The 23,969-nt window shown below is 48.6% G+C and overlaps 1 protein-coding gene across 24 annotated transcripts in view; it reads right to left on the bottom strand.

Annotated features, from left to right (window-relative positions):
* The window catches only part of SMAD3 (SMAD family member 3), a 131,221-nt gene that overhangs the window by 21,880 nt on the left and 85,372 nt on the right, over nucleotides 1-23,969 (bottom strand). For 6 of the 24 annotated variants that reach the window (XM_077938334.1, XM_028850434.2, XM_077938337.1 and 3 more), the window contains 5 exons: nucleotides 8,327-8,520; nucleotides 8,027-8,158; nucleotides 6,606-6,680; nucleotides 4,969-5,148; nucleotides 2,507-2,557 (listed from right to left, as the gene is read on the bottom strand). In XM_077938334.1, the coding sequence (XP_077794460.1) occupies nucleotides 2,507-2,557; nucleotides 4,969-5,148; nucleotides 6,606-6,680; nucleotides 8,027-8,158; nucleotides 8,327-8,411 (523 nt within the window). In that variant the 5' untranslated portion in view covers nucleotides 8,412-8,520. 24 annotated transcript variants of the gene reach the window in all.

Genomic DNA, 23,969 nt, shown 5'->3' with positions numbered 1-23,969 from the left:
CTTGAACCCTCAGAGTTCTTCATCTGCACCTACTTCTTGTTTTAGAATCATTTTTGGTCCTGCCTTATTGATTCCAACAAGGCCATAGCCCGTTGATGGCTGGGTCTGTGGTCCCTCTTCCAATCCCCCACCTGAACGGCATGCAGACCACAAGTATCTGGGAATGAGGGAGTGAGGAAGAGGCAGGTAAGCAGGCAGGGCTTCCCCTCCTGGGGCCACAGCCTAGCATTAGTCTCCAATGTGAAAGTCAGCAAATGCCTTGCCTGAGCCTTGTTCCTCCAAGTGAGGAGGGTGGGGACAGCTGGTCCAAATGGCCCAGCAAGGCAGTGTCATGCCGCAATGGGAGTGCAGGCTCTGGAGTGAGAGGGCCTGAGTTCAAAGCCAGCTTCTCCATTCACTAGCTGTGAATCTGGGACACGTCAGTTCACCAATGTGTTCCCCGGTTTCCTAATCTGTAAAATGAAAAATCACAACAGTTCTGCTTTATAAAGTTACAAGGATTGGGTTAACACGCAGGAAGCACTCTGAATAACAGTAAACAGCAAACTCAAGAAATGTTTCCCATCGTCATCACCATCTCACCCCCTTCCAGCTATCACACTGGGAGTTCAGGCGACCTTCTGAGTAGGGATGAAGTCAATGGTTTGAATGAGTGAAGGGGAGCACAGGGGCTCATGAAGCAGAGGGGAAGCCAGGCCTGTCAGCGCAGTGTCTCATCCAGAATCCTAACCCTGACTCGCTGGGCGACTCGCCTCCGAGTCACACTGTCCCAGCAGAGATGCAACTAGGCCAGTGCAAACTGGCACCCATTCTCTGCTGGCCAGGCTCGGGGAGGGTCCTCCCTTTGGAAGAAATAACCTAAGAATCCTCAATCCTCAGGCAAGCTGCCTGAGGAAGGGGCAGTAGGGAGGGAGAACTATGTCAACGGGAGACGCTGCCTTGGGTCCAAGCTCAAGAAACATCCCATCATCCTCATCCTAGTCTACACAATATAGAGGGCAGTTCATAGCAAATGACCACCTTTCAGTCTGGAGCACCGCGTCCAGCATCAGCCACCTCCAAGCTGCCCTGGGACTGCTATGGTTTCAAAAGCAAGTGTCTGCTTGGAAGGCTGATGACTAAAAGTGCTACCTTGGCCCCAGAAGGGTTTTAAAATGGCACAGAAAATAAATCTAAAGCAGCCAATCTCAAAAGCTGAAAGCTTGGAGTCAAGTTCATCATCATGGCCTTTAATTTCTCAAGAGTTAACTTCGCTTCTAGCCTTCAGTTTGTTTTTAATAACTCGGTCCTTTCATATCAGGAATCTGACCTTCCCTCTGCAAAGCCCGGCACTCACGGTGATATTATTTTACAAAAATGTTAAAACAGATCCCCTCAAAGTCACATCCCACACTGCCCAGGTCAGCCTGTTCTAAAGGGTTTCAGGCATCTCCTAATACTCCAAATGATGAGTTTCTTCATCTGACGCTGTCAGTCAAGGTCTGGAAGCAAATGGGCACAAAAACCAGGCCAATCCACTTTGATTCGCCAAGAAATATTAACTGTTTCTTTTCCTGAGCCACAAATTAAGCCTCAGCAATAAAGCCCCAGACAAAATCCAACCTACATTTTCTAAAACTACCAGACCAGAATATAAAAAACTCCCATCAATAAAAACTAAACGGATATTTCATTTGTTTTGAGACCTTTGGCAGGTTCCATGCCAAAGTCTATCCCAAGCTGGAGAACTGAAGGACCCTACTGGGTTAGAAAAGTGAGTCTTGGAAAAACTGATCCAGAAGTCTAACCACGGAGGGATGTAGCAGAAACAATGGACCCTGCACTCCAAAACATCACGCGATAACAACGATAAACAAGACACGTAAATACAGAAACGTGTTTACAAAATAACGTAAGGAGAAGAGAGAATGGAAAAACCAGATATGCACTGTGATCTCAGTGGCAAGGCACAGATATGTATGTATATGCCTGATGCACGAACATTAGGACTGTGATCACACACAGTTATGTTAGGGTGCTGGGATTATGGGCACTTTGACTTTATTTTCAAATTCCTTATATGTTGCTGTTTTAAGAAAAATTACATAATTGTAAGATGAAACACTCCAGTAAGTGTATCTGAAACAAGTCTTTAAATGTCAGGGGGCTGGAGTCTGCACGGCTGTCCATGGCTTTGCACCAAACCGCACACGTATGCTTAGCTGACCACATACCCTCGTTCTCCTGGGCATAAGGTTTGGGGAATTTTCATTCACTCACGTCTACCGGCCCCGCCAGGGGAAATACAAACCCGGCATATGGTTGCCTTTCCTGCCACCACTGTTCTCAAGTTTCTCCGTTCTGCGGTGACCTCAGCATCACCGTAACCAGAAACCTGATGGGCTGAGCTGGGCTGATGGTAGGTGTCGGGGGAGAGCCTTACCTTCAGGGCCCCCTCCCCACACTGGCGACTCGCCAGGGCTGCAGCTAGAGGGGGTTCCAGTTGTGTGCACCAGGAGATACTCACCCAAGTTATTATGTGCTGGGGACATCGGATTCGGGGATAGGTTTGGAGAACCTGCGAGGTGAGACACAGTTGTGAGACTTCACAAAAGATTCTTGGCCTGGAGAGCCAAATTACTAAACACTTACATATCAAGGTGGGGTGGCTCAACACAGCAGAAAGAAAACCCTGGACTGAGCCTCCAAGTCCCAGGAGAAGGCCTACCCCATACCCTTGCCTCTATTGTCCCTCCCTGGGCCCCAATTTCTTGTCTGGAATGAATGAATGGAGTGGATGATCTCCATTTGAATGAATGGAGTGGAGGTCTCTTATGGTTATGATCTCAGAGGTCTCGGATGGTTTTATGATGCTAACCAAGACTCCCAGCTCAGGGCTGCTAAGTTCTCAACTAGAATAGGTGACACCTTTTTTCTTTAGCTTACACCTGCCCTATTAACTATGCCCTCAGGAAAATGAGAGGACCAGGGAAGCCCTTCTCCCAAGCTGCAAAGACCCAGGAAGCAGGAGGCCAGCCCTCCCACACAGGCGGGGCTTGAGGCCTCCCCAGCATCACCAGCCACGATCTTGGTCAGAGGCTGCAGCAGCTCAGGTGCTAGAAAGATCAATTCCAGGAAACTCACAAACCTGTCTCAGAAACCCTGCAACTCAGCAACCAGACAAACACTTTTTTTTTTTTTTTTTTCCTGAGACGGAGTCTTGCTCTGTCACCCAGGCTGGAGTGCAGTGGCTGGATCTCAGCTCACGGCAAGCTCCGCCTCCTGGGTTCACGCCATTCTCCTGCCTCAGCCTCCCGAGTAGCTGGGACTACAGGCGCCCACCACCTCACCCGGCTAGTTTTTTGTATTTTTTAGTAGAGGCGAGGTTTCACCGTGTTAGCCAAGATGGTCTCGATCTCCTGACCTCGTGATCTGCCCGTCTCGGCCTCCCAAAGTGCTGGGATTACAGGCTTGAGCCACCGCGCCCGGCCCAGACAAACACTTTATGCAAAAGATGATGGTGCATGTGGGAAAAAGTCTAAATCTACCCAATTCTTACTCTATTATGTTCGCTACACCTCTCACCTCCAGAGAAAAGAACTCACATGGTATCAGCCTTCAAAAATAAACAGTGGACACCTTTCCAGAGCAGCAGCCTGCTGGTCACCCCTCCTCTGTTCCTCTATCAAGCAGGCTGCAGAGACCAGGCGCAATGGCTCACATCTATAATCCCAGCACTTTAAGAGGCTAAGACTGGGGGGTCACTTGAGCCCAGGAGTTTGAGACCAGCCTGGGTGATATAGGGAGACCCCATCTCTACAGAAAAAAAAAAAAAAATAGCCACGAGTGGTGAAGGCTGAGGCTGGACAACTACTTGAGCCTAGGAGATAGACGCTGTAGTGAGCCATGTTTGCACCACTACACACCAGCCTGGGCAACAGAGTGAGACTCTGTTTCAAAAAATAAAAATAAAAAAGGAGGCTATTTATTTATTAACCACCCTATGGGGTCTAATGAAATCTATCAGTCCTGAGACTGGGTCGCATCTGGCCTCAAGCGAATGCTGCCTTGCGCTGTTCATGCGATCTCTTCTTTTGCCCCAACTCAGCTGTAACCTCCTTGAGGGCAAGGGAAGAACCACGGATTTCTCCTTCCCTGTAACTCCTAATGCAAAGGGGGATGTGGAATGTTCACTGAGAGAACTGAGTTACATAATCAGTCACAGGGTCTAGACAACCCCACAAATCAGCTATGTGAGTTTGGCTAAGCCGTTTTAACTTCTATGAGCCTTAATTTTTTCCTCAGGTATAAAATGAGGATACTATCATCTACTGTGTGACATGTAAAAATTAAGTGAGACTGTGCATATAAAAAGGCTTACACCATGACTGCTACGTGGTAGGCACTCGATAAATGCTTGTCCCCTGTTTTGTAGTGACCTGAACCACGAACACCTAGGAAGTCCAAGGGGCCTTCTCGCAAGTCTAAAAGGGCGTGGAGGTAGGTGAGGCGACATGGGGGACAACAAGGTGACCCTCTGGCCCTGAGATGCTACCACACCCCGGGGGGCAGGGAAGCCAACCCCGTGAGCAACTGGACTATCCAAGCAGGCAACTCTGAAGAACGGAGACTAAAACAGGAGAGCCCCCGTCCACCACCCACACACTGGCTGGGGTCCGCAAGTCTGGTCTGTCTCTACTTCAGATAAATCACTCATGTTCACAACAGGGCCCTGAAGGCACCCTTAATGAGAAGAAAGGAAGAAGGGAGAGGGGACAGAGAAAAGGGAGGCACAAAGGAGGAAGAGGAGGGAGAAGAAACGAGAGCTGACAGGATGAAATCTGGGCTGCTCTTTCCAATCTCCGGCCCCTCTGGTCCATGTTTGTTTGTAATAATAATCACTGCGCAAATACGGAGAGCAGCAGAGGGGGAAGAGGGAGCGCAGAGTGGGGAGACACACAGCAGCTGGAGACATGTTGCTCCACTGGCCTGCTTCCCGTGCCTGCACTGAAGAGCTGCAAGCTTGCAGCCGTCTCTTGGCATCGGATACAGGAAGGTCTTCGATGCATTCCAGCTGGTTCGCGCTGCTAGCCACTCCGCCGGGCGGGTGTGTTCCACCGGGTGTGCTCAACCCAAAAGTGCCACGATGTCCAGGCTGGATTTCAGCAACTACAACGGACATGCGAATCTCTTTCGTTCTCTCAGGAATTGCACAACCTCAGCTGGATGCGGTGTAATCCCACACTTTGGGAGGCTGAGGCGGGCGGATCACCTGAGGTCAGGAGTTTGAGACCAGCCTGGCCAACATGGTGAAACCCTGTCTCTACTAAAAATACAAAACTGAGTTGGGCGTGGTGCTGCATTGCCTGTAATCCCAGCTACCCAGAAGGCTGAGGCGCGATAATAGCTTGAACCCAGGAGGCAGAGGTTGCAGTGAGCTGAGATCGCGCCATTGCACTCCAGCCTGGGCAACAGAGGGAGACTCCGTCTGGGGCGGGTGGGGGAAGGAACCGCACAATCTCTTCTGGGCTGTGTGCGAGGGCAGGTGGCTCCGCTGTGTCTAGCGGCTCTGTGCATACGAGGCATGCCCACCACCATCAGAATGGAACATCTGCGTGGCTCCCTCTCCCCTTCTCCCCCTCTCCCAACCACACACAACTCAGTACACATTCTATGTGGCAGCTGGGGTTCAATTCAAGAAGCTGCTGGTCTGGAGCCAATTTGGTCCTATAACAAATGATATGGAAAACATCTGGAGATGTAGCAGGCGAGAACTAAAGCCTGCCCCTCACGGCAGGAGCACACATATCACATGTGGTTGTCACACAAAAATACTGGCTTCAGGGGTCTCCACTGGTCATCAGAAGAGGCATTAGTTCCATTCAGTCTTTTCTTGCCTCCCACCTGACTTCTTGAGGTGATCGAGGCCACTCTCCACCCTGCTGCCGGTGACATCTCACTAAGGCCCAGGCCCTGCTTACAGCCTGCAGTGGTTCCCATCAGCCCTGACTCAATGCCAAGTGGTCTTGCCAGCTTGAAGGTCCATCACACCCGGAGCCCTGTGTGGTAGGCCCTCCCATCCTTCTCCCCACTGGAGAGAGTGTATCCTCCAGTCATGCTGAGCTCCCTGGGCTGGACACTCTCCGGACTCCAGACACACCGAGCTCTTACTGTCCCCAGAATGCACCAGGCTCAGAATGCACCCAGAATTGCCCAATTCCCATGACTCTGCCTGGCACACCCCTTGCCCACTCTGACAGCTTGGCTAGGCTAACACCTACACATCACCAAGACTCAACGTGGGGAAAAACCTGGACTGCAAGGTGCTGTTCCTCCCCAGACCAGATGAAGTGGCCCTGCTGTGTGCCTGGGGCCATGCGTCATCTTCCATGAGGGCACACACGAGATGGCCCAGTGACTGCTGGCTGTCCTGTCAATCTCCCCCATCATCCGTGGGCAGCTCGGACCCTCTCCTATGCCCTGCCCCTTGCACATCATGGTTGCTCTACAAATACTGGAGAGAGAGAGGAGAGAGGGAGGAAGGGGGCGAACAGGAAGGGATGGAAGGGCTGAACCCACCGGCTGCTAATCAGTTAAGAATAAGAGCATATGCCTGCATGACTGACCTGCGTCCATGCTGTGGTTCATCTGGTGGTCACTGGTTTCTCCATCTTCACTCAGGTAGCCAGGGGGTGGGGTCTCTGGGAATGAGAAGGAAGGAGGTCCGTTAAAAGGCCTTCACAGCTGGGCTCTGAGACACCTTTTGCAAACACATCACACATGCACACCATGATGCTAGTGTCCCTGGCTGCAGGAGTTCCAGGTCTCGGAGTAGAGGTTCCAGCTCTTGGTTCTGTTGTCCTCGCCCCTGTCCACCTCTGACTCCCACTTGGATCATAACTGCCTTTGCTCACGCACAACCGGACCAACTCCCACGTCTGAAGTGTATACTCCTAGAGCCTCCACCAGGCTAACTTCTCCTGGTCTTTCAAGGTGAGGGTTAAGCCCCACCCCCTCCAGGGAGGCGTCTGGACTTGCCTCTGCCTCACCCCTCTTTGTCCTCTGAAGACCTGCAGGCTCAGACCCACCCTCTACCGTCTCTAGGGGATGTGTCCTCACTCAGCAGTTAGGTTACAAATTCAATGGTCGCAAACACAGTGCGATCTACTTCTCTGAAACCTCCCCCAGACCCTGACTGAAGCCCTCCAAAGTTTGCCATTTGAACACAGAGTAGTTGACTTACCCCTGGGACGCCAGGGCTACCCGCAAAGGATCTGAGAAGGTTGGACAGTGGGTCTCTCCTTAACACTCTGACCCAAGCACACAGGTCTGTAGCCAACCTCAGCTCAGTAAACTAACCCAGGATGAACGTCACGTCCAAATTAGCATGCTCTAAGAGGAACGCAGCAGGATTACTGCCCCAGCAAGCAAAAGTGACTAGCCCAAGTGCTGCCAAGCACAGCTTTCCTGGAGTCGGAAAGTGCTGGTGATTCACACATTATTTGCATGTAAATGAGGGGCTTCTAAAAACATTTGCAGTCTTTGACAGCAAAGCCCATTTCTCCCTGCAGAGTGAAAACTCAAAGTTACTTCAATTCCCACCCAGGTTGGGGCCCCTCACCGAGGCCCGATGCCCAGGCGAATTTACAGAACCAGCTCTCCGCACTTGCTGCCTGGCCCTCAGCTCACTCCCCGCCTCTGCAGACCCCCGGTCCACTGGGGACTGAACGCCAGTCCCGGCCTCATGGGCGGTGAGAGAAACAGTGTTGCTATTTCCGCTTCCAAAATAAATGACTGCACCAAGGCCGGGCGGAAGGGTCACGCTGCTCCTCTATGCCAAAAAAAGCATCACTAGTAAGGGGGGAGCTGAGGTCATGGGTCCTCTCCCAACAGGGATGTGGTTCTGAGTCAGGGGCCCTCAGGCCAGAGCTGTGCAGAGAGAGGGGATGAACGGGGGACGGCCAGGGGGCAGAGACTGGGGCCACAGGACTGATGTCTGACCGCTGCCCCTGCCTCCCAGGCCAGCCTATGCCGCCCACGTGCCTACCTGGAATATTGCTCTGGGGCTCGATGCCCGCGGGGAAGTTAGTGTTTTCGGGGATGGAATGGCTGTAGTCGTCCAGTGGGGGGAACTCGGCCGGGATCTCTGTGTGGCGTGGCACCAACACAGGAGGTAGAACTGTCCGGGGGAGACAGAGCAGAGGTGGCTCAGTGTCGATGCCAGACCAGCACCAAAGTCCCCGCACCCCCAAGTGCACCACAGACCCTCGGGGGGGGGGTGGGGGGGTCGGGGGAGAGGTGACGACCCCAGCACCTGCTGTCCCCACAGGCGGGCCAGGCAGCATACCTGGTGTCTCTACTCTCTGGTAGTGGTAGGGATTCACGCAGACCTCGTCCTTCTTCATATTGAAGGCGAACTCACACAGCTCCATGGCCCGCAGCTCGTGGTGGCTGTGCAGGTCCGGCCATCGCCACAGGCGGCAGTAGATGACATGAGGGAGCCCCTTCCGATGGGACACCTGCAACCGGCCATCCAGGGACCTGCCGGGACGGGGAGGAGCGGAAAGAGAGGGAAATGTGGATTGCCCGTGCTTTCTGCAGAGTCCGGCCTCCTACTTCCAGACACTTGGAAAGCTCTCCCTCCCCTCATTTCTCCCAGACCCAGAGGTCCAGGAGATCAGAGCACTGCTACCTGTGAGTGCTGGGGGGGATCTCAGGAGATGACAACAAAGGCCCCCTGTGAGGACCCCCAGCCGGCAGAGCAGGCCTCGTCCACCCGTCCCCGGTGGGTTCCCCAACTTTGTACTGCTGTTCAGGGAGCTGTGTTCCACGGGAAGGGCCCGCACTTCAACTGTGCTTGGAAAAGGTCCAGGAGCCACTCATCGGCTTCCTACACAGCCCGGAGGTGTGGAGAGGGGACAGGGCTGGGGAGGACAGTGAGAGTTCTTTAGGCACAGATATGGGGACTACAGTGATCCAAAGAAGAGTGACACAGTACACAGGCTGCCTCCCCTCATTCACCCAGGTCTTCCCTTGCACATTAGAAAGTCAGGGAGAGAAAAGAAAACTTGCCTTTCCTCCTTTCTCTCTCTCTCTTTTTTTTTTCTTTTGAGACGGAGTCTTGCTCTGTCGCCCAGGCTGGAGGGCAGGGGCGCAATCTTGGCTCACTGCAAGCTCCGCCTCCCAGGTTCACGCCATTCTCTTGCCTCAGCCTCCCGAGTAGCTCCCGCCACTATGCCCAGCTAATTTTGTTTTTGTATTTTTAGCAGAGACAGGGTTTCACCATGTTAGCCAGTATCTAGTAGGTGTACAAATAGTTTTTCAATGAAAGAACAGACCCACTCTAGCCCTGCAGTTCAAAACCTCGTGATCTGCCCGCCTCGGCCTCCCAAAGTGCTGGGACTTCAGGCATGAACCACCATGCCCTGGCCCTCCTTTCTCTCTTTCTTAGTTATTTGTGGTGAGCAAGGAGGGAAAGAGGGAAATTAAAGGGATTTTTTTTTTTTTTTTTTAACTTTTGATACAGAGTCTTGCTCTGTCACTCAGGCTGGAGTGCAGTGGCGTGATCTCGGCTCACTGCAACCTCCACCTCCCGGGCTCAAGTGATCCTCCCAGCTCAGCCTCCCAAGTAGCTGGGACTGCAGGCACACACTACTGTGCCCACCTACAATGGGCCAGTGCCATGACCCTGAGTGAACCATGTCTTCTATGCCAAGCAGCTATGACCTGGTGCCCTTACCTCTCAAGCCAGGCCAAAGTGTGGTGGTCCCTGACCAGTAGCAGAGGTTCAGGGAAGTCTGTTAAAAATGTACACTCTCAGCACCTACCCCAACCTACTAAATCAGAATCTTTCCCTTTGTGAAATCCCCAGGTGATGTGCATGACGAGAGTCCGGGTGGCCTACAGGAAAGGACGACTGGAGAGCTCAGGGATGGCAAAAGCATCGTCAGCTATGGGCAAGGCTGGGAGGCAGAAGGTTTCCGGAGGGACATAAAACTTCAGATAGTGTCTGACATTAGGTGAGGAGGTGCCAGTAAAATGGAGTCCCTTATTTAGCACATATTTAATGAGCACCTATTATGTGTGGCAATAAGGATACAGTGGTGAGGAAAGAGAGTTCACCGTGAGAAAAGGTTGGCAAAGTGGTCCCTGTCTGCATGGACCTTCCACTCCCCTAGGCAAGACTGACATTAATCAAATACTCACCGAAACCACTTTGGGAGGCCAAGGCGGGTGGATCACTTGAGATCAGGAGTTCAAAACCAGCCTGGCCAACAAGGTGAAACCCTGTCTCTGCTAAAAGTACAAAAATCAGTCAGGCGTGGTGGTCCGTGCCTGTAATCCCAGCTACTCAGGAGGCTGAGGCAGGAGAATCACTTGAACGCGGGAGGGGGAGGTTGTAGTGAGCCAAGATCGTGCCACTGCACTCCAGCTTGGGCAACAGAGCAAGACTCCGTTTCAAATAATCATCACCATCATCACAGAAACCTACAATTACACGCAATGAAAGTGTCCTGAAGGAAAATAACAGGGAACCCCAAGAGTGTATGACCATGGCACCCCACTTTGCTGAAGGTTTGGAAGGGGCATCTCAGAGGAGGTGATGGTTGACCTGAAGGCTTAATGGGTAAGTAAGAACTAACCAGGCAAAGGGGTGCAGGAGAAGGGCAGTACAAAGAGAGGGAAGGGCACACGCAAAGGCCCTGTGGAAAGTGGAAAACATAGTGAGGCCGGAAGAACAGAATGAAGGCCAGAGGGACTAGAGAGATCGTGAGAGAGAGCTGGCTAGAGACGAGGCTGGGGAGGCAGGCAGGGCTACTCTGCAGGGCCCTGAAGGCCATGATAAAGGGTTCTTCTGTGTTCTAAAAGCAGTATGTAGCCTCTGAGATGTGCAAATGGGCTGTGCATATGTGTGAAAGAGACAGGCCCTGTGGAACTCTGGCTACATGTGACCAACAGACTGTGGGTAGCAGGGATAGAAGTGGGGAGCCGATGAGATGGATGCTCATGAGTCACAGGTACCCCATTAAGAGGCAGGGCTGCTCTTTCTTCAAGGAGGCCCACCCCAGGACCCTGCCAGTCAGTGCCATAATTTTTCTAATAGCTGGGCAGGGCTGGCAGTGAGACATTTGCAAGCTTTCCCTCTGTGCCTTCTTATGACCGAGGGCACCCATTTGCCTGAATACACAGAATTCATGGGCACTCTGTGAAGGAGGGGCTGGCCAGATGCCACCAACAGCACCAACCAAAGAGAGAAACAGAGGGCTCCAATTGCACTCTCCAAGCCACTGGCCTGGGAAGGGGAAAGGACAGACAAAGGTCATAGCTGGGCTTGGTCACAGGAACTGACCCAGAGCTGCTGACTAAGGGCATCTCGAAGGATGTAATTACCTTCCTCCCGTGGGGCCCCAGAACAAGGAAGCCCTACAGCTGAAAAACAGTAATTACCAGGCAGATCGAGAGGACAGCCTGGGACTCGTCCCTGAAGTATAAAAGGAGGACTGGCGGATGTGGAGTCGTAAGACCTGGGGGCAAGGAGGGTTCTACTCTCCTAGCTGGGAGACACTGGGCAGCTCATGAGCTTCCTAGGACACTCAGCTGTCTCGTCTATAAAATGGGGTATTCTCCTGCCCCCCGACCTCGTGAAGCTTGGTTTCCATTTGAAAGTGCTTCATAAACACCCACAAATTAGCATTATTATTCTACATCACAGGAGATACTCCCCAAACCCAGCTCTGGACGAGCACGGTGAGCTGGGGGTTGAACAGGAGTAAAAGGGAGAGTGGGAAGTCATTATTCAGCTGTTCTCCTTCTCCTGCAAAGCCACTGAGTGCCCACAGATTAGGGAAGTGGCCACACTTGCTCTTCAGTGTTTGACGAAAGTCCCAAAAAAGGGCCAGCTGGACATCATAGCCTCCTCTGCAAGAGAAGGCCTTGGAGAAAAGCTCAGGCCGGCAGTGGGAGAGAATGAGGCTGTGGAGGTAAGCTCCATCTGGGTGACAGAAGTGGGTGGCCCTCCTGCCTTAAAAGTAATATTAATCATACATGAATTACTTTGATATTAATTATATTTCTAAAAGCAAGGGAGCTACAGTAATCAAGGCAGTATGATAATGGCACGAGGACTGACAAACGGATCAATGGACTCTAAGAGAGTCCAGAAATAGTTACATATGTATGGACAACTGGCTTCAACAAAGGTCCAAAGACAATCTAGTGGAACAAGGACAGTCTTTTCAACAAACGGTGATGTAACAATTGGATATGTAAAAAAGATAATCTTCAAACTACACATTGCACCCTATACAAAAACAAACTGAAGTGAAACTTAAAACTCTGAAACTTCTAGAAGAAAACAGGAGAAAATCTTTGTGACTTTTTGGGACAGACAACGATTTCTCAGATACTACACAAAAAAGCACTTCATTTAAAAAAAAAAAAAAAAAAATCAGACCGCATCAAAATTTAAGTTTCTGGTCTTTGAAAGACACTGTTAAAGGAATAAAAGGGCAAGCCCTAACTGGGAGAAAATATTTGCAAAGTGTATATCTGATAATAGACCTTTTTCTAGAACTCTGAAAACTCAATATTAACAATTCAATCTTTTAAAAAAGAGATATGATTTGAACAGACACTACCCAGAAAGATATGAAGGCAACAAGCATATGAAAAGATGCTTGAGAATGTTGGTCATTAGAGAAGCACAAATTAAAACTATGAGATAGGACTACATACTTATTGGAATGGCTAAAATTAAAAAGCCTGATCATGCCACGTGTTGGCAAGGATGTGGAGCAACTGGAACTCCCTTCCACCGCTGGTGCAAATGTAAAATGGTACAACTACTTTGGAAAACAGCTTGGAAGTTCCTTTCTAAAATATTTTATTTTGGGGGATATGCAGTAGCTATGCTTATTTATAGGGTACTTGCGATATTTTGATACCAGCATACAATGTGTAATGATCAAATCTGGGTAATTGGGATATTCATCCCTCAAACATTTGGAAGTTTCTTAAAAAGCTAAAAAACCATAAGCCTACCATATGATCCACCATTCCACTTCAAAGTATTTACCCAAGAGAAATAAAAGCCTATGTCCAAAGACTTGTACGTGAATGTAATAGCCCCAAATTGAAAACTACTCCACGTGTATTAACAGACAAATGAGCTATAACATATCCATACAAAGAAATACAACTCAGTACTAAAAAAGGATGAACTACTCATACACGCAACACTATGAATGAATCTAAATTAATGCTGCTGCGTGAAAGAAGCCAGGCATGATTATGTTCATGTAAAATTCTAAGGTAATTTAAACTAAAGTAAAAGGCACATTAATCTTAATCTGGTGACAGAAAGCAGGGATTAGTCATTGCCTGGGGACAGAGGGAGTTACAGGGAGGGAGTAGGGATTGGAGGGAGCAATTACCAAGGTGCACTTGGAAACTTTTTTGGGGGTAAAGGTTATGTTTATTCTCTTACTGCTATTGTGGTTTTACAGGTATATACATATATCAACATTTGTCATAGTGCACACTCTAAATATGCATGGCTTATTATTTATAAATTATACCACCATTCCAAAAAAAGGCAATGGATTTAATAAGCCTGAGTTTAAATACTGACTCAGTACTTGCTAACTGTACAAATTTGAAAAAAATCAGTTAGTGTCTTGGTCTTAATATTTTTCATCTGAAACACTGGCTGGACGTGGTGGCTCACACTTGCAATCCCAGCATTTTGAAAGGCCAAGGCAGGTGGATCACTTGAGCCCAGGAGTTCGAGACCAGTCTGGCCAACGTGGTGAAACTCCATCTCTACAAAAAATAGAAAAATTAGCTGGGCGTGGTGACCCACGCCTACAGTCCCAGCTACTCGGGAGGCTGAGATGGGAGGATCGCTTGAACCCAGGAGGTTGAGGCTGCAGTGAGCTGTGACTGCACCACGGCGCTCCAGCCTGGGTGACAGAGTGAGAACCCGTCTCAAAAAAAAAAAAAAAAATTCTTTTCCCCAGAGGGATAAAATTTAAAAATGAAATATTAGTAAGAACACTCAATATTAACAATCATTTTTTTCAAAAAACAGATAATATGATTTGAATGGACACTACCCAGAAAGATATTCCAGAAAGTGTCAGAAAGATATTCCAGAAAGTCTTTTGTCAGTATTGTCATGTAACCATTACTGCCTCTTTACTATGATAGTGCCCGGCAAAGGAAGGAACACAGTAGGTCCTCAACAACACATCTCTTTCCCTGCTTCAGCCATCTGGGTGCACAGCCAGGAAGGTCACAGTGAGTCCTCATGTCTGTCTGGTGCTTTAAATTTTCACAAGGCTTCTGTGTTCCTTATCTCAGATCATCCCCACCACAACACTGTGTGGGTAATAAGGCACATCTTACAATGGTCCCACCTCACTGTACACCCAATACCCTGGAGAGGCAAAGCGCATGTCACAGGATCACACAGCAGTCTGTTTCAGGGCCATGCCAAGTGGCCAGCACTCCTGGCTCCCAGGTTGGGTTCTGATGGCAAGGAGAGAGGCACCTCTCACTCTCCAGCTCGCAAGCACACGACCACCAATCTGGCTTGGCAGTATTTTCTAAAAGTCATCTGGACCCTGCTTCTCTGGGCCATGCAATTCCCAAACTCATGACAGGGAGGGAATCTCATTTACTTCTTATGCATCAGCGACAACTCCTCTTGGGTCGGAGTCTGGGCTGCCCAGAGCCCTGGCATTGTTTCTTCTTTCTCCCTCTGCCCCACTCAAAATATATAGCAATGCTTACCAAAATAATAAGAGTGAATGTGGAGTTTCAGCGGCTGGATTTAATACAGCTGATGTGTCCAGAACACACCCTCCCAAGCCTTAGAGGGCACTGGGCCCACTAAGTAAATCCAATAAATAAGTCTTAATTCTGAGCTGATGTTACCATAAATATGCTTGGTTGCAGAAAATGGTCTATTTATGACCCACTCTTCTCCCTGGCCCAGCCCTTCCTCCCAGCCCAAGACCAGCTGCTGGCATGAGGAGTACAGTCCCAGGAACCTGCCGCTGGGCCTCCTCCCTGTTTATGACTGAGATCTCTCCCACACCCACTGGCTTCCTGATGACAGACCCCCAAAGGTCTTTCTCTAGCAACTCCCTCAAGTTCCTCTGACAGAAGGTTTTAATCCTTAAATATATTCTTCCCTAGCAGAACAATTTCCTGTTACAGGAAATTAGGTTTCCTCCCATTGGCTTCAAGTGGGACCTGTAAAGTATCCCAAAATGGTGGTGAGAGCCACAGCCAAGGATGCGGCCATGCCAGAGCCCAAAGCTGATGGCGCAGGTGAAGCCTGCCAGAGTGCACCCCAAGGAGAGAGGGTGGAGCTGGGGCCCACCTCATGCCAAGGGTTACTCACGTCTGCACTTCCACCCATCAGCCACTCACAGCCATCTGTGGGACAACACAGAGGCTGGGAGAAGGTAAGGAGCAGAGTACGTAAGTTCCAGAAACATGCCAAGATCTACTCAGCACTATGTGCCAGGCACACGAATGCTATGTGAGCACGCAGACATGGCAACACCCCCCAGGACCCTCGCCCAGCTCAGAGAACTCCAGAGGCTTGCCCAAGGTCATATACCTTGTAAACGGCAGAGCCAGGATTCAAACCCAGACCAGGGCTGAAACATGGGAGATAGAGGCAGGTAGGATGAACAGCGCTTTTTCTGTTATCCCATGCTGCATCACCATTATTAAAAGTGACCATTCGGCTGGGCATGGTGGCTCATGACTGTAATCCCAGCACTTTGGGGGGCCAAGGTGGGTGGATCACCTGAGGTCAGGAGTTCAAGACCAGCCTGGCCAACATGATGAAATGCCATCTCTACCAAAAACACAAAAATTAGCTGGGCGTGGTGGTGTGTGCCTGTAATCCCTGCTACTTGGGAGGCTGAGGCAGGGGAATTGCTTGAGCTCGGGAGGTGGAGGTTGCAGTGAGCCAAGACTGCACCATTGCACTCCAGCCTGGGTGACAGAGCGAGACTCCATCTCGGAAATAAAAAAAAAAAGTGACCATTCATCAATCACCGCATAGTTATTGAACACCTACCATCTCCCAAGCACTGTGCCAGTTAACTGGGCCAAAGAAGTGAACAAAGAGTAAATTTGTTAACATTATCATATTTCAGTTGAAACCTATTTTATTTAATACACACACATGCTCTTACTACTGAACTTTCTAGTCACTTTCAGACAAACTTTCTTTTTCAACTTGCCCATTGAGTAGTAATCGTGACAACAGAGGTGGAAGTGACTGCTGCTATGTACCAGGTACCGTGTTGGCCACTTGATGACTGTGACAGAGTGAATTAGTCACCCCTCTCTGCAGCCACACTTTCTGCTCTGTGGCTCTGCCACTCCTCCTACCATGGGTGGCATGTATTTTCTTGTCCCTTGACTTTGGGGTAGACTGTTGACTTGTATTGGCCAGTAGAATGTGAGCAGAAGGGACAGACTGCCATTGTATGTCTCTGCCTGTCCTCTTGTACCTCCTGCCATCATCATGGGACTTCCCTCCTCTCCCACCTGCCCACCTCCAGGCAGCTACTGCCCCATACGCTGGGCCAAGATATGAAAACACATGGAGCAGACCTATGCCAAATCTGTAGCAAGGAACCAAGCCCAGGTGAGCCACAGAAGCATGAGTAAGCATAAACAATGGATTTAAGCTGCTGGGTTTTTAGAGTGCTTTGTTACGCAACACTAGCTGACTGATGCACTGACTCCACCACCAGTTTTCCCAATAAACTTGCCAGTATCATTATCTCCATAGATGGATTGAGAAACAGCACCTGAGAGTTACCCAACTTTCCTAACTTTTCCCAGACTTAATATAATGTGAAGCCAGGCTGCGTGACTCAGATTCTTTTCCCTAATTCTAAATGGGGCATAGCCCTATGCCCAGATCTTGAATACAATACCAGGATAAGACTTAACTATTTCAGAAGGACAACCTACCTAGAGGCTTTGGAGTCAATTTGCATAAAATATGAATTTACCCCCAAATACTCATTTAGTATTCATTTTTTAAAGCAGCCCCAAATAGCACATTAATAACCCAAAAACCAAACCTCTAGCATACATTTCACCTCAATTTATTCTATATCTAGACATTTCCCATCTGCTATGTTTAATGGAAAAAAAGGAGCTGTTTTAGACCTCGGGGTTGCCAATGAATGCCCTGAACTCACACTGATACATACACACATGTTCCCAGAACATACATGCTACAGCAGATACGCCCATCTGCCCTCATAGTTTCACATCCTCCCCATCTCTTTCCCTTTGACAGCAATCAAGCTACCCTACTATTCCTGTGTTCACTCACCTGCAATTAAATTTTTTTTTTTTTTTTGAGATGGAGTTTCGCTCTTGTCACCCAAGCTGGAGTGCAATGGCACAATCTTGGCTCAATGCAACCTCCGCCCCCCCAGTTCAAGCGATTCTCCTGCCTCAGCCTCCTGAGTAGCTGCGATTACAGCTGCCCACCACCACGCCCAGCTAAATTTTTGTATTTTTTGTAGAGACAGGGTTTCACCATGTTGGCCAGGCTGGTCTTGAACTCCTGACCTGTGATCTACCCGCCTCGGCCTCCCAAAATGCTGGGATTACAGGCGTGAGCCACCGCACCCGGCCTAAAATCTTTATACTCTACTTAAATTTTGCATTCTACGTGGGTTTTCTTTATCTTTTCTTCTGGTTCAAAATAAAAGCAAGACTTGAGTGACTTCAAGTTTGGATGACGTGCTCATTCCATCAGACCTTCTGGGAAGGCAGAAAAAAATTCTGCTGGTGGCTGGAAAGTCTCCTTGCCTCGGTTCCATTTGGTCTTTGAACCGGAAGCTCACCCTGAGAGCTCTCTTTCTGCTGCTTTTTTTTTTTTTTTTTGAGACGGAGTCTCGCTCTGTCGCCCAGGCTGGAGTACAGTGGCCGGATCTCAGCTCACTGCAAGCTTCGCCTCCCGGGTTTACGCCATTCTCCTGCCTCAGCCTCCCGAGTAGCTGGGACTACAGGCGCCCGCCACATCGCCCGGCTAGTTTTTTTGTATTTTTTTTTTTAGTAGAGACGGGGTTTCACCATGTTAGCCAGGATGGTCTCGATCTCCTGACCTCGTGATCCACCCGTCTCGGCCTCCCAAAGTGCTGGGATTACAGGCTTGAGCCACCGCGCCCGGCCTCTGCTGCTCTTTAATACGCAAGTATTAGAACATGCCTTTCTTTCTCCCATGCAGTGGACCACCCCCGGATAACTGCTTAATAAAGGAACAAATAAGAAAGCCCTGAAAACACTGTCTGCCAAGAAGGATGTTTGATTTGGGGGTTCACTCATTCCCTTTGGTACACACAGTCAAATCCAAAGCATCCTTTGTGCTGGGGAGAAGTTCTTCAGGGAGTTATGGACCCAGTCCGCTGGGTCCATGGGACAAACCACAGAGGCCCCATGTTCAGAAAACAAAATGTCCTGGTGAGGCGACACTCTGGCTAACTCTATGTCTGCCTGAAAACTCACTTTGGAGAACTGTGACGGCTGACCCTTGAGGAACCTTGAGGGCACCTGGTCCAATCCCTTCATTTTGGGGTTAAGGAAACAGACTCTGATGCATTAGTAAGATCCTTGTTCAAGGTCACTCAGCAAATTACTGCAGCGTGAGAAGGAGGCCTCCCAATTGCCTCTTTCCTTGCAACCAAGCTGGTGTCGCCAACCTTCTTGCCAATGACGTTTGTAAAACACATGTGAGTCTGCTTTCCTGCTTTGGTAAGTTAAGAACAGCAAGACAATTTTTTCTTTGTTGTATTGAATCTTAAGTTGCCTGAAGGTCTTTAAGATCACAAGTGTTTTCTGTTTTTTTAAAAAGGGACTGAGCAGTTGTTGATTCTGGTTGAAAGACCTATAATTTGACTATATTATGATTAGCAGTAGTAAAAATAATTAGCCTATAATTGTAATTTTCTGAAGCTTGAAATCAAAGAGTCACAAACAGAAGGAACTCAGGATGTACACTGAATATATTACACCCCAGGCACTTTCAAAGATTTTTAAAACTGTTGTTTATTTAAACTCCATTTCCAACATTAGCCTGTTCTTTTCATTTGGTGCCACAAAGAAATCTAGTGAGGTCAAGTATGTGGTTGGCCAGGTTCTAGATAATTGAGGTCTCACTGCAAGTTCTACCACAGTTGCCGGGCGCGGTGGCTCACGCCTGTAATCCCAGCACTTTGGGAGGCCGAGGCGGGCGGATCACAAGGTCAGGAGATCAAGACCACGGTGAAACCCCGTCTCTACTAAAAATACAAAAAATTAGCCGGGCGCGGTTGTGGGCGCCTGTAGTCCCAGCTACTCGGGAGGCTGAGGCAGGAGAATGGCGTGAACCCGGGAGGCGGAGCTTGCAGTGAGCCGAGATCGCGCCACTGCACTCCAGCCTGGGCGACAGAGCGAGACTCCGTCTCAAAAAAAAAAAAAAAAGTTCTACCACAGTGACCATGTGCTCTGTCTCTAGCTGAGTTTCCTGAGTGTTCTCAACAAGTTCTGTAAGCGTACTAAACATATTTTTGAATGTTCCAGTTTAGATTGGCCATGAAGAGCTGAAGACAGAATTTCACAACCCTTGATACCAGTCACTAAAACATTTCCACCAAGAACAACTCAATTTTCATCTGAACTTATAAATGGACAATATCTAGTGCTTCAGGCATGAATGCTGCCAGTCTGGGGGGAACCAAATAAAATGCCAGGCTGCAGCCCCCTATGCCATCCTCTAGACCAGCAGCTGGCCTCCTGTTCACTTCTCCCCATTATATTTAGTCCTCTCTTTCCCCCTGCTAGTTCTCCAGAGCAGCCGGCTCAGGTCCATGAAGTGCACCAGGCAGATGGGGCAGCCTGGGCAGGAGCCACAGAAGTTGCAGGAGGCTCCTGGGCAGACCCTTGGAGGAGGAAACCAGGAAACACCTTGCCTTACTTGCCTTATCCTTGGGAGGGCTGGACTCTACTGGAAACACACAAAGATCGCCTAGACCTTGGGCCATCCCACCTCCCAAGGGCCATGGGTGGGCACAGAATGTGTACTTTCTGGAAAAGAAGGTTGGTTACTGGAGAAAGTTCAGCTTGATGATAATTATCTGTAAAGCACGCAGACACCAAGAACTTTTCAACCTTGGACTATGGATTTGGCGAGGCCCAGAGTTTCTCAACACTGGCACTACTGATGTTTTGGGCTAGATAATCTTTGTTGGGGGCTGGGGGGCTGTCCTGTATAGAAACATGTATAGAATGTTTAACAGCATGTCTGGACTCCTCACACTAGATGCCGGTAGGCCGCCCACCTACAGCTGTGACAACTGAAAAAAAAACACCTCTAAACATTGCCAAATGTCCCCTGGGGGCAAATCTGCTCTCTTCCCTCCCCTTGAGATCCCCCTAGGCTAAGGAAATGCGCTGAGATAAGCAAGATGGGGGTAAACAGAAGCAATTTTTCCCCCCTACTGAGACAGAGTATCGCTCCTTTAGCTCTGCTCACTGCAACCTCCAGTTCAGGTGATTCTCCTGCCTCAGCCTCCTGCGTAGCTGGGATTACAGGCATGCACCACCACACCTGGCTAATTTTTGTATTTTTAGTAGAGATGGGGTTTCACCATTATGGTCAGGCTGCTCTCAAACGCCTGACCTCAGGTGATCCACCTGCCTCAGCCTCCCAAAGTGCTTGGATTACAGGCGTGAGCCGCGGCGCCTGGCCAAACAGAAGCAATTTACACCTCAGAGCAAGCGTTTACCCAGCACTTCTCACTCACTAACTCATTGGATAAAGGGATCCTGCAGGCTGAGTATCATCACTCCCATTGTACAGATGAAACATTTTTGATGCTGAGTGGCTTGCCCAAAGTCTTCCAGGATCAGCAAGGAACAGTGCCTGGGCTTGAACCTAGATGTTACACTCCAAACTCAGTTCTCTATGACTACAAAGCACACTGGGTTTAAATCAGCAGAGATTCTCTTTTGGCTCTGGTGAGAGCCCCTCCCTTCCCCCATGCAAAGATGGTTAAATATTGAAGGAGGAGGAGGAGCGGAGTGTTCAGGGCTTTTCTATTTAGCAGCTTTGGTCTTCACAAACTTTTTTCTCCAAGCACCAAGTTGATGGGGATTGCTTTTTCTTGAGTGTCAGCAGGATCATAGAACTTTCAAGTCCCAAATAAAAGATGCTACAAAGATCGGAATTGGTCTGTGACTACTGGAAGAAAGGGAAAAGTTGCCAGGCTTCAGAGAATCTTCTGGGGGGGGCCATTTCACTCTACTGAAAATTAGGCCTGAAGATGGTTTATGTCTTTTTAAGAGATCACTCATGGACCCATTCAGCATACTCACAGCCCTTGGCAATGTTCTGATGGGCTTAAGGCAACAGCGGACCTCACCTCAGCTTTCATTAAAATCCCTCACCCCTAAAGCTGACCTCCAACAATACAGGGAGCTTGAAATGGAGTCACAAAGCCAGGTGTGTTTAGACCCATCTTCTCACTCCGGGTGATCTGGGCCTCTCGCTTGGCAGCGGGCCTGTTCATGTAGCCAATACTTAAGAATCTCTCTGTTTCCAAAGTGCTTTGGGGAATCAAATTAATTTGCATTGTCAGTTTGAGGGAGAAGAAAATAAAATGCCCATAGGACAGAAAGGATTCCTTCATTCTACGACAACATGATGATCCATTTGGTGGAACAAAAAATGAGTATTTAGGTAAAAACATGTATCAGCCCCAAAACTCTTAACTTTGTAAAAATAGAAAAGAAGATACCAGAGGCTGAAAAGGGGAGAGGGAATAGAGGGATGGGGAGAGACCTGTTAAAGGCCTCAAAATTACAGCTAAAGAGGAGAAATTAGTTCTGGTGTCCTATACCACTGTAGGATGATTATACTAAACAGTCATATATTAGACAGTTTCAAATAGCTAGCAATCATATATTACAATATTATTACATAGTTTACAATTATATAATATACGATTGTTACTATAGATAATCATATATTACATAGTTTCAAACAGGAGGATATTGAATGCTTATATAGTAACACAGTAACAATCATATATTACATAATTTCAAATAGAAGGATATTGAACACTTTCAACACAAAGAAATGATAAATGCTTGATATGATGGAGCTGCTAATTAACCTGATGTGATCACCATGATGACATTAATATGCATCAAAACATCACTGTGTATCCCATGAATATGGACAATTATTTGTCAATTTTTAAAAAATCAATTATTTTTCAAAAACTCTAACTTTGGAGAGAAAGGTTAAAAGGGAAAATGGACTGGGCGCGGTGGCTCAGGCCTGTAATCCCAGCATTTTGTGAGGCCGAGGCGGGTGGATCACAAGGTCAGGAGTTCGAGACCAGCCTGGCCAACACAGTGAAACCCTGTCTCTACTAAAAATACAAAAATTAGCCGGGAATGGTGGTACACGCCTGCTGTCCCAGCTACTCAAGAGGCTAAGGCAGGAGAATGGCTTGAACCCAGGAGGTGGGGGTTGCGGTGAGCCAAGATAATGCCACTGCACTCCAGCCTGGGCAACAGAGAGAGACTCCATCTCAAAAATAAATAAATAAATAAAAAGGAAACTGGGGAGAAAGAGCTATTGGAGACTGTGAGATAATGGTCTTATCTTAGACCCTCTTCCCCAAAGAAAAGAAAAGAAGCTTAGAAGAGGCAAGGTAGAACTGAAACACAGATCTGGGCCTTCCACTAATACCTGAATGTTTTAAGACTGAGAAATAAGGCCTGGTGTGGTGGCTCACATCTATAATCCCAGCACTTTGGGAGGCCAAGGTGGGCGGATCACCTAAGGTCAGGAGTTCAAGACCAACCTGGCCAACATGGCGAAACCCCGTCTCTACTAAAAATACAAAAAAATTAGCCAGGCGTGGTGGCGGATACCTGTAATCCCAGCTACTGAGGAGGCTGAGGCACAAGAATCACTTGAACCTGGGAGGTGGAGGTTGCAGTGAGCTGAGATTGTGCCACTGCACTCTAGCCTGGGCAGCAGAGCGCGACTCCATCTCAAAAAAAAAAGACTGAGAAATAGCTTTGCTCTCTTAAAAATTAAAAAAAAAAAAAAAAAAAAAAAAGCAGGACATGGAAAAGTCCCCTTCCCTGACAACTGCAATTTCTCAAGTCTTATCTGCCGGCAAACCTCACTATTAGTTCAACTTCACAAAACAAACAATTCTTATTACAGGACTCTTAGTCATTCTGTTTTTCACTTTCTTCCACAGAGCAGAAGCCATTAGGTCTGGGTATCCTCTCTCTGCCCTCTTTTCCCAGACCTGGTTCCCAGCCTCCCGCCTCCTGCAGTCAGGTCTGCATGAATCGGAGCACCATGAATCACTTCCCGTGGGCAGACTGCACGCTTGGGGGTGGGACTTACTTACTTTCTTTCTTTTTTTCCTGGAAAAGATTCTCACAGACTTTTGGGGTAAAACAAGTGGAACCAGGCGATGATGATGATAACTGGAGGCCTTGTTCTATCAAAACAAATCTTAAAGTTTCCAAAGACTTAGAGAAAATGTCAGGCGGGCATTCTTGACTGGGGCGGGGGTTGGGGAAAGGTGAAGAGGGCAAATGAGGAGGTTTTATGTTAATTGCACAGTTTTGACTTCCTTAATTATGAGTCACCGGCCAGAGAGATAAAACAGTGTCACAAGTGCTGCATAACATGCAACGGGTCAACCGGGCGACTCAGTGACATTCACACGCAGAGGCAGTGCCTCAGGACAAGCGCTCACTCCAGTGATTTTACAACAATTCCTAGCAAATGTCACACAGTATGGTTGGGAAAGGAACATTCCCCATCTCAGTCTTACGACATTTACAACTCAGTCCCTGTTTTTAAAAGAAGCCCCAAAGCCTTCAGGATTTGCAAACCTTTCAGTTCAGCCACTGTTGGGTAGGAA

The sequence above is a fragment of the Macaca mulatta genome, chromosome 7, assembly GCF_049350105.2.
Source record: "Macaca mulatta isolate MMU2019108-1 chromosome 7, T2T-MMU8v2.0, whole genome shotgun sequence".
In the NCBI taxonomy this organism is placed as follows: Eukaryota; Metazoa; Chordata; class Mammalia; order Primates; family Cercopithecidae; genus Macaca; species Macaca mulatta.
This window is presented reverse-complemented; position numbering and strand designations above follow the sequence as displayed.